This window comes from Motacilla alba, chromosome 5 (assembly GCF_015832195.1).
Source record: "Motacilla alba alba isolate MOTALB_02 chromosome 5, Motacilla_alba_V1.0_pri, whole genome shotgun sequence".
In the NCBI taxonomy this organism is placed as follows: Eukaryota; Metazoa; Chordata; class Aves; order Passeriformes; family Motacillidae; genus Motacilla; species Motacilla alba.
This window is the reverse complement of record NC_052020.1, coordinates 8,872,596-8,882,347: the sequence shown is the minus strand read 5'-3', so window position 1 is coordinate 8,882,347 and position 9,752 is coordinate 8,872,596. Positions and strand designations below refer to the sequence as shown.

The 9,752-nt window shown below is 58.3% G+C and overlaps 1 protein-coding gene across 4 annotated transcripts; it reads left to right on the top strand.

Moving 5' to 3' along the window:
* Positions 1-248: 248 nt before the first annotated feature.
* On the top strand, positions 249-7,190 carry LOC119701509 (ras-related and estrogen-regulated growth inhibitor-like). 4 transcript variants are annotated; one of them, XM_038138272.1, is made up of 6 exons: positions 318-443; positions 2,348-2,384; positions 2,520-2,652; positions 3,996-4,052; positions 4,720-4,793; positions 5,442-7,190. In XM_038138272.1, the coding sequence occupies exons 3-6, from the start codon at positions 2,553-2,555 to the stop codon at positions 5,925-5,927; spliced, it is 717 nt and encodes a 238-aa protein (XP_037994200.1). In that variant the 5' UTR covers positions 318-443; positions 2,348-2,384; positions 2,520-2,552; the 3' UTR covers positions 5,928-7,190. The 4 variants fall into 4 exon arrangements, with proteins under 4 accessions (XP_037994203.1, XP_037994202.1, XP_037994200.1 ...); XM_038138274.1 differs by lacking the exon at positions 2,348-2,384 and having other exon boundaries at positions 307-443; XM_038138275.1 differs by lacking the exons at positions 2,348-2,384; positions 2,520-2,652 and having other exon boundaries at positions 249-443.
* Positions 7,191-9,752: the final 2,562 nt, after the last annotated feature.

Genomic DNA, 9,752 nt, shown 5'->3' with positions numbered 1-9,752 from the left:
CACAGCCCATCCAGTGCCACCTCCTGCCATGCACAGGGACACCTTCCATAGCCCAGGTGGCTCCGAGCCCCGTCCCACCGTGCCATTGCCCCTTTGCGGGGAGCAGCTTTCCCGATCCGGGAGGCGCTGCCCGGCGCTGCTGCGTGCGGGGAAACTGAGGCACACCTCCCGAACGGGACGGGATGACGACCGCCTCTGCGGGCCGAGGAGGAGGAAGAGGAGGAGGAGGAGGAGGGCATCAGCGGGCCCGCCCGGGGCTGAGCCCAGCCCGGCCCCCGGGGCGGAGCCGGCGGAGCAGCGCCCGGCGGAGCGGCGGATCCCGGGGCAGCCCCGGCCCGGCTCCGGGATGAGCTTCCCGCGGCCCCTGCGCCGCTCCGTGAGCCTCAGCCCGGCCCGCACCCTGCGCCTCGTCGTGCTGGGACAGAGCGCCGTGGGCAAGACAGGTAGGACGGGGCTCCCCGCTATCCCCCCTGTGTCCCTCGCTATCCCCCGCATCCCTCTGGCATCCCCCAGCCCCTCTCTGGCGTCTTCCTGCATCCCTCTGCTATGCCCTGGCATCCCCCCGCTCTCCTCCTTCCCGGCCAGGGGGACCAACCTTCCCATGTCCCTTAGGAAGCCGGGACGAGGGACATTCTCCCGGTGCCCCCCCAACCCGTGGGGTTTAAGGGCACTGACTTTCCTTCCCCTCGAGTTTCCCACACGGACGCTTTGCACCGGAGCTCGAGGGGTCCCCGGCTGCGTGGGGACCCGGGGTGGACATCACTGACCGGGAGAACTTTCCTAAAAGCTGGGCTCGGGATGGGGTTTTCCCGGGTGTGAGGAGTTCGCTGCTCATTCCCAGCGCCCACAGCAGCTGTGCGGAGCCTCCTCCGCAGCGCCGGGCTGTTTTCTCTCTGGAAAAATCCCTTTCCCTGTGCCTTGTTCGGTGCTCTCTGTGCCTCCTGAAGTGTGGGTTTGGGATACTGTGCTGGGAGCTCCCTCCTTCACCCCATTCCTTCCTGGGGGATCACCCTTCCCTGCTTCCCACTCCTCCATCCCGAGCTGGGAGCACTTGGGGGCAAAGGTGTCCCCTGTGGCACCCGGAGTGCCGGGGCTGGGGTCAGAGGCAGGGAAAGATGTGGATCTGCGTTGCGGTGATCCATGATCCATGCAAAGCCTGGTAGGACACAACTATGCTGCTGTGCCCTCGGGGACAGGGAATGTCCTGCCCCTCTGGAAAAGGGAAGGCACCGCAGCAGCGGCACCTGTGCCGGGCTGTCGGAGCCGCGGGAATTGTGTTTCCATGGACTGAGCCGGCATTAACGAAAAATCCTCATTCCCTGATTAAACTGAAGGAAGCAACTCCCAATTCTCCCTGAGCACTGCTGGAGCACGGGATGGGGCTCAGGGGCTCAGCTCTGGGGTACCCAGAGCCCCGGAGGCGTTTAGCCCCGATGGAGCAGATGGTTTTATGGGGCGTACGGAGCCCTTGGCTCGCCCTTATCCCAAACACGTGTGTGTCCCTGCTGCTGGCCATCCCACCCGGCACGCCGCAGATTCCTGGCAGCTTTGGGCCCCTCCTGTGGGCAGGTGTGGGGTTTTTGTTTCTCCTCCTTAGGGTGGGATCGTGCCGAGGGTCTTTAGAAGTTCCTCCGGTTAGGGTTGGCTGTCAGTGTGTGTTCCTTGCAGCGGGGTTTGTGACAGTGGGACAGTGACACAGGCCATGGAGTTGGGGCACAGGGGGGTAATCGATCCGTGGTTCGTGCAGGGGAGAGCTGGAGCCTGCCAGGAACAGGGAGCAGCCCCCGGGAACGGCAGGCACGCAGCCCCCCTGAGCGTGTCCCTCCCCATCTGTGTCCCCTGGGCGCTGTTCCACACGTCCTCCCCTGCCAGGGGACATCGTGTCACCTTCCCCGGGGGCTGTGCCCCAGCTGCCGGGTCCTGCTGCCCAGCAGCCCCTGCTCTGGGGATGAGGACACCTGCCCAGCTGGCAGGTGCCATCCCAGGTGATGGATGGAGCGTGGGAGAGGTGAGGAAGGAGCCAAGAGCAGCAGCATCATTGCTTCGGCTCCTGTGGGGAGGACAGGGGAGGCAGCTGTGTCCCCAAGGTGGGGGTGACATCTCTCCTGGCCAGGGTGTGAAGCAGGGGAGGCTGAAGGTGGATTTCATCCCCGAGCTGCCAAGCTCCCATCCTGGCAGGGCCCCGCTCATCCCCAGGATGAGCTGCTGCAGCCATGGGATACGGAGGCAGCTTGGGAGAGTTGAGGGGTGGGAACAACCAAAGGGCAAATCCCATGTGGGCAGCTGCAAAAGGGAAAAATAACCCTTGATTCTCAGCAGGAGTTTGGGTTTTTTTTTTTTTGAGCAGTTTGGAAACCTTCAGCTCCCAGATTCTCCGAGCAGGGGTGAGTTCGGGTGCAGCCGTGTGGTTTAAGGATCAGGGCTGTGTGAATCAGCAGCGGGGGCTGGAAATCCAGCCCAGCTGGGGCTTGTGCTGTCCTCTGCTGCTGCTGCCCTGCGTAAACTCTGCCATAATCCAGAGCAGAGCTCTGCCTGCAGCACGTGGAGCGAAGATGGATCGGCGCTGGGGCCGCTGCGGAGCGGCACAAACAGGGCAGCACGTGGGCACGCGCCCGGTGCTATCCCGAGGTGCCCAGCCTGCTTCCGTGGCAGGTAAATCGCCCCTTGAGCCCCCACCCCACATTTAAAGCACAATTAACCCTTTCAGCTCCAAGGAAAGCCCTTCCCGAGGTGACTGATGTTCAGGATGGGGAGAAAAAGCTCCTTATAAGGCTGGGTGGCCGCGGCCGCTCCGCCTGTGGCCGCTTCCCCCACTGGCAGCTCCCCTCGTGTTCCTGCGCTCCAGCCAATTTTTAATCAATCTAATTGGCTCCTCGTCTCATCCCACACCATGTGCTCCAGCTTTGGGTGGCTGCCTGACATATGACACACAATCAGGTGCTTTCTAGAGACCGAGCCTGCCTCGTCCTACTCCCCCCCAATAACTCCGTCGCCTCTTTGAAGGTGCCTGTAGGTGCCTCCTGCAGGATCCCTGGTTATCTCCTCAGAGCAGTTTGACTAAATTACCTGCTTTTTTCTTCAAATCCCTTCCCTGCTGTGCAGGTTTCAAACCCAGAGACAGACTGGGGGGGGGGGGGGGGGGGGGGGGGGGGTGAGAGGATGATGATGTCCCCAAAGAGGAACCAAACAGGTGTGAGAGGCAGGAGAAGTTCCTGCATCCCTCTTTCCCTTTCTGTGGTTATTTAAGCCTGGCCCATGTAGGGTGCCACATTCCTGGGATAAACACACAGATCCTGATCAGCTTGGTGTGGGTCTGTGAGGGCAGGACACCAGCAACATCTGCTGGTGGGCAGCTGGGACAAACTGACCCTGGGTTGCAAGGGAAAGGGAGCTCCGAGTGTTGCTCCAGCTTGGTGTTGGCTTTTCATTTCCCTTTTTGTTTCTGGAGGGGTTTTCACCACATCCTGGTTCTGGTGAGGTTTATCCTCCTGTCACACTCCTGGTCTGTTTTCCCTTCTTCCTCTCCCTCATGGCTCTGTGCTCCTGCCTAGCTCTTTTGGGGTTTCCCCCCCCCCTGTTTTTTTCCCATTCCACTAATTTCACTTTCCACTCCTGTTGCCTTTCCAAGCCAGCTCTCAGCCTCTCCACCAACCTTTCACTCCCATCTCCATTATCATCATTAACACCTCGAAGAGCTCAAGCACCACTTCCACCCTCCACTCCTGCACTCTCTTCACCCTCCCAGCCATGGCTTTGTCCAGAAATTCCCTCTCCAGGCACCAGCACTGCATTTCCAAAGCAGCTTCCTGGAAAAGATGTTAGGGCCAAAGGCTTTGCCTCGCCGGGCTCTGGTGCAGGGAGATGTGTAATCAGATGAGAGGGTTTAATTGCTTGAGCTGTGGCTGCTCCTGCTGCTCCTTTGCCCTTGCAAGGAGGAAAAATTAGTCCAGAGGACTGACAAGGGTTCGTTGTGTTTTTGTTTTATTTTTTCCCAGCGCTGACCGTACGATTCATCACCAGGAGATTCATTGGAGACTATGACCCAACCCTAGGTAGGAAAACTCCTTTTCCTTGGGGCTGTCACCATGGCAGAGCCAACTCTGCCCCCAAATTCACCATATTCCCTCTTCTTCCTCCTCAACCAGACAGGCAGCCCGTGGACATCCTGACATCTCCCTGGGCCCTGCATGCCTTTTCCCCTTTCTGGTGTTATTTAGGAAAAATCTGTTGGGATGAGCTTTTGGATTTCACAGGGAAGTGCTGCAGGCTCAGTCATGGGGTTGTGGAACCATGTAGAATCACAGGATCACAGAATCATTTAGGCTGGCAAAGACTTCTGAGAGTCCAACCACCAAACCAGCAGTTCCTCCTCAGTTCCTCTAATTCCTTCCCAATTTGCTGAGAGGTGGCTTTTAAAGGACAGGAGGCATCTAAGCCCCTGGAGCCTGTGCTCTCCTGAATTCTAGAATTTTGGGTTTGTGGGTTTGGTTTTTTTTTTTTGCATTTGTGTTGTTTTTTCAGAATTGAAGCTATGTCCCTGCTGGAATGTCCCAGAAATATCCCCTCCTCCCTCTCTCCTGTGGGGCCCCTCTCCCTCCCTTGTCGCTCCCACACTTTGGTCACCGCTGCCCTCTCGGCCACCCGGGTGACCGAAGCCACCTGGGCTGTGGCTGCTCCCTGGGGGTTCTCTCACACACCTTCCCTGTGTGTCCTGCCCAGAAATGATCTACAGGCACGTGGCTGTCATCGACGGGGAGATGGTGCACTTCGAGATCCTCGACACAGCCGGACAGGTGAGCTCAGCCGGGAAAACAACACGGAGCAGAGCAGCCTGCCAGGGAAGGCAGCCCCTGCTCTTCCCCTGGCCTAATTCCTGGTGTCTGGAACATCATGGTGGTTACCTCAGGAAAAGGGTGTTTTGGTGAATTTATGTCTAACCTCAGTTACAGTGTGATATATTCCTCCATTCCCATTCCCTTCAGGTAAATATTTCCCCATTCGCATGCGGGGCACAGCTGTGCTTCCTGTGCCAGTGCAACTCAAGGGAGCACTGATTCCCCCTATATCCATGCCAGGACAGGATGGAGGCCGTCCCCACCTGCCACACTGCCTAAGCCACCCCATCCCTGCCCCGGGCTGCCGGTGCTGCTGTCTCTTTTCCCTCCTACAGCTCCAGAGGTGTTTCCTGGTGCTGCTTTTATCTCTCCAAGGGGTTCCCCTTCAAGGAAGGGGATTCATTATATTCCATTTCTCTTCATGCACCCACATTCTCCTGTGGGGGGGTGAAAATGAGCCCCATCAAAGAGCTGGTCCAGGAAAGCAATGTGGGGCTGCTCCTTCTCAGCCTTCACGGGGACGGCACCCTCGGGGGGGTCACCGGGGTTGCATCCAGCGGCGCCGGCATTCCGGCGGTGCTCATGGGAGCCTGCGTGCCCCGGCAGGAGGAGGACTCGCTGCAGATCGAGGAGAAGATCAAGTGGGGCGACGGCTTCGCCGTGGTGTACTCGGTGACCGACCGCTGCAGCTTCGACGAGGTGATGCGGCTCTGCTTCCTCATCAACCACCTGCACGCCAGCCCCAAGCGCAGCGGCGGCGCCGAGCAGCCGCCCGTGGTCATCGTGGGCAACAAGAAGGACCTGCAGTTCGACAGGATGGTGTCCACCGAGGATGGGGAGAACCTCTCCAAAGCCCTCAAGATTCCCTTCTACGAGATCTCCACCCGGGACAGCTACGAGGAGCCGGTGGCGGTGTTCAGCAGCCTCTACCAGGAGCTGCTCAGGCAGGGGCACTTCTCGCCGGGCTCCTTCAAGAGGAGGACAGTGTCCAAGCTCATGGAGAAGATTCCCAAAATGCAGGCCAGCTCCACCCTGAACTCCGCGGGCCGGAGCCTGAGCTTTAACTCCTTCAGGGACTACATTCCCGAGTGAGTGCCCGGCTCCAGCCCGGCACGGGGCGGCTGCTGGGGCTGCACCGGCTCTCTGGAGGGGAAGGGCACGAGTGGAGAGGGTGGCACTGGGGTACAAAAGCCTGCGGGTTCTTCCTACAGGGGACTTTGTGCCAGCAGGGAAGGTTTTCTTCATCCATCTGATCCCTTTGTTCCCTCCTCCCCCTCTGGCGTAGCTGAGGTGACTCCAGTGGTGTCGGGGCAACCCTTGGAGGGAGGCTCAGCCGTGTTCTGGTGGGGCTCAGACCCAGCACAGGCACGTCTGGGGGGTCCTTTCCCCTTCCCTGAGCTGGCTGGGTGTATCTGCACCCCAAATCCAGCAGCACCCACCAGGCTGGGTGACCCCGAGGGCCGTGCTGGCTCCCGGGCTGGCAGCGGCCATTCCCTGGGGATGCAGCCTGCTTCCTCAGCGTGGCTGGTGAGTAAAACCCCTGGATCCTCCAACCCTTCCAGCCCTTCCAGGCTGTGCTCAGTAGCATGGACACAACGGAGCCAGTTCCAGAAGCTGCTTGCAGGTCCCCCTCTGTCTGCTCATCAGCTGCCCTGTTCCCAGAGGGAAAACCACCGTGGCCTGAGGAGTTGTTGTTTTGCACAGGGATGGGGCAGGAAAGGTGTGGGAAGGAGCTGGGCTCCTGGCTCATACTCCTTCCCTCCCTCTGGGTGTTGGGGCTGTGTGGCTGGTCAGGGTGGCTGTGCTGGGACCCTGTGGTGTCACTCCCCTGTCCCCTCTGTTGTGACCGACCCCGTTGTCTGCTGCCGTGTCCTGTGACAATAAAAGCTGAGCTCCCAACTCCTGTGGCACTCCCAGGATAGGTTATTTTAGGGAGCTTAAGGAAAGGGGTGCATGGTGTGGGATCACCCTTAAATTAGGGCTGGCCATCCCTCTTATCCTCCCCCTGAGCCCTGGCACCATGTGCCCTCCTGGCTCCCTCCACCCCTAAAAGGATTCCCTGGAGGATCACAGCCTGGGATCACTTATCCCACCTCCCCAGTCTGCTCCAGAACCCCCCCAGGCACCCTTTGCCCTCCTGCAGCTCCCAGAGGTGTTTCCTGGTGCTGCTTGTGTCTATCCAAGGGCTTTCAAGGATTCATTGCGTTCCACTTCTCTTCATGCACCCACATTCTCCTGTTGGGGGGGAAAATGAGCCCCGTCAAAGAGCTGGGCCGGGAAAGCAATTTGGGGCTGCTCCTTCTCAGCACCTCGATTAAAATCCCAATTTCATTGAATTAAATTTAATTTAGTGAATGAAAATTCGCTCAGGGCTCTGTGTATGGGCAGAGCCCAAATGGGGCTAAAACGCCTCCCGGGGCTGGACAAGGGGGGGCGTTTGTTTATTTTTAGGGGGTTTATGGCATTCCCAAGGGAGTTGAACACTGGGAGCTGGGTTGGGGGCTTGTTTTCCAGTAGCTGGGGGTGGGTGTTGCTGCCCTGCTGGAGAAGAGCCAGTTTGGGAAGTGCTGGGACGGGCAGAGAAGAGCTCAGGAGGGATTAAACTCCACTGGGACGCTGAGCACACACTTGAGCCTGACAAATGAAGGATTTGGGTGCTCTCATTCCACGTTGCTCCGTTCCCAAATATCCCCAAGGCTGGTCCAAGGGGATGGATTTCGCTGCTGGCTGGAGCCGGGCACGGCGGAATCCCGCAATATTCAGCAGGAATTATCCCAAGTGATGGATGAGACAGGAGCAGCTGATGAGCAGGAAGCCAGGCCAGCCCTGGAACAGCATCCCCAGCACTGCTGGCAGTGGAGGAGCACTCGGATCGCTGTCCTGGAGTAACCCCGGCCCTTTTCTACATCCCAAGGAATCCAGAAGGCTCCGTGTGGTCGCTGCCGCCGCCCCTCACCAGGGCTCCTGGCCCTGCCTGCTATAATTAGCACCAAACCTCGTTAGGAGAGGCAGGGGCAGCTCTTCAGGACTGGTAATTGCTAATTACTGGAAGCCTCTAATGGCTCTCCAGGGGCAGTTTCCTCTCCCTTATAAAGGAAGGTCCTGAGGATGCAGTATTCACTGGGGTGGGGAGAGGTTTTTGAGGGGGTGAATTCTGAGGGGGCATAAACCCTAAATTCCTGTGGTGAGAGGTCTGCAGGGGCTGGGCAGGGGAGAAGGAGGAGGAGGTGGAAGAATAGAAACAAGAAGAAAAAGAAGAGGAAGAAGATGAGGAAGAAGGGGAAGGTGTGAGCCTCGCTTGGAGCAGAGCCTGGAGTTTCAGAGCCCTGGGCAGGTGAGTCCAAGGCAGGTCCATGGAAAGGAGGTACCCAGAGCCTCCTTGGAGGCACCTGTAGTTCTGTGGGGATGTGGGACCTGCAGCCTCCTTGTAGGAATGTGCCCCCTATGGACAGAGTGACAGAACCTTCCTCTGTCCCCCAAAAAGGAAAGAGCCCAGAAGTTTCTCCCGGTGATCAGGTAGAAAAGTCACTGATAGGACCTTGGGGACTTCACCTCAAGTTTGGGGACAGCTAATTGGCCATGAGCCAAAAGGTCCCGCCTGGGCCATTGAGTAGAAAAGGACAGAACAAAGAAGCCAAATGGCTTTTGTGAGGGGTCTTTACCAGGAGCACAAGCTTGTGGCACCTGGATCGCTTTGAGTTTGTTATTTTGCCTTTATTAAACCTTTTTTGTTCCTGACGCTGTCACATCAGCCTCCTGCTCCTTTTATGCCTCCTGATGGAAGCTGAGCTATTCTGGGGTGTAGTGTTGGGGTGTTGAGAGCTCATCAGATCAGCTCAAACCCCCGGGCAAAAACGTTATACCTCCTCACTGCCCAGCAGGACACTGCCCCTGAACAACACTCGAGGGGGGTTTGGGAATGGAAGCTGGGAGTGAGGGCTGGGGTTTGGCTTGCCTTGGAGCCCTCCCAAAAACCACAACTGTCCTTGGGGAGCACCAGGCCTCAGGGCTGCTGCTAAGAACTCCCCCAGGGAACAGCAATGGATGGAGCTGGGGCATCCCGTGCTGATCCCCTGGGTGGATGTTCCTGTGTGTGGCTGGGAAGTGCCACCTCTCTGGGGACAGGTGAGTGTCCTGCGGGTTGTCCTGCACCTTTGCAGGCTGTGATGGCTCAGCTCCACGGAGAGAAGCTGAAGAATTTTGGTCTCATTCATTATCCAAACAGCATCTCCAGGGCCAGGATTGAATTTGGCAGCAGGCGGGCTGCAAATCTGCTCACCAGATTTCTGGGAAGCTTGGGAGAGGCAGATGGAGCAGGAAGGTCCTTTCCAAGAGCTGCCTCGCTGTGCTCACCCCCAGCAGGTCCCTGGCACGCCAAGCCCCTCAATTATCCCCCTTTGTCCCCTCTGCCAAGGGCTTTCCTGGAAAACCAAAATCGTGGGCTGAGGTTGTGGGGTGCAGCTGCTCTCCCTTCACAGCCACGGCTTTTATCATCAGCTGTGCCTTGTTTTAATTAAAAAAAAATAGAGGTTTGGGGCTTTCTGGAGGCTTCTCGTGGAGGAGCAGCACACGGAGCTGGCCTCACCACAGCCCTGCTCCTGGGAGCCGTGGGGACAGTGGAATTGCCAGCAGCCCTTTCCAAGCAGGTGCTGCCTTTGGAGATCCCAAATCAGCAGCCTCACCCCGCTCTGAGGGATTTGAGCTCAGAGCAGGAACATTGAGGGTGTCTGGGTGCTTAAATTCCCTGGATTTAAGGTACCTGGGCTGGGTTTGGAGGTGCGGGGGGGTGAGTGCCCCATGAAGGGGGTTTCCCTCAGCACAGGGGGCTCCTCCTGCCCAGATTAAAAAATTTACAGAATATTGTGCATCAGGAACTTGGGGTTGGTGTCCCCAAAATATCAGGCTTTGCCTGAAGGG

Coding starts and splice junctions, on each gene's coding strand:
- LOC119701509 (XM_038138274.1), top strand. CDS start 2,553: ATGGATCGGCGCTGGGGCCGCTGCGGAGCGGCACAAACAGGGCAGCAC. Junction 2,653..3,995: donor CCAGCCTGCTTCCGTGGCAG/GTAAATCGCCCC, acceptor ATTTTTTCCCAG/CGCTGACCGTACGATTCATC. Junction 4,794..5,441: donor TCCTCGACACAGCCGGACAG/GTGAGCTCAGCC, acceptor GTGCCCCGGCAG/GAGGAGGACTCGCTGCAGAT.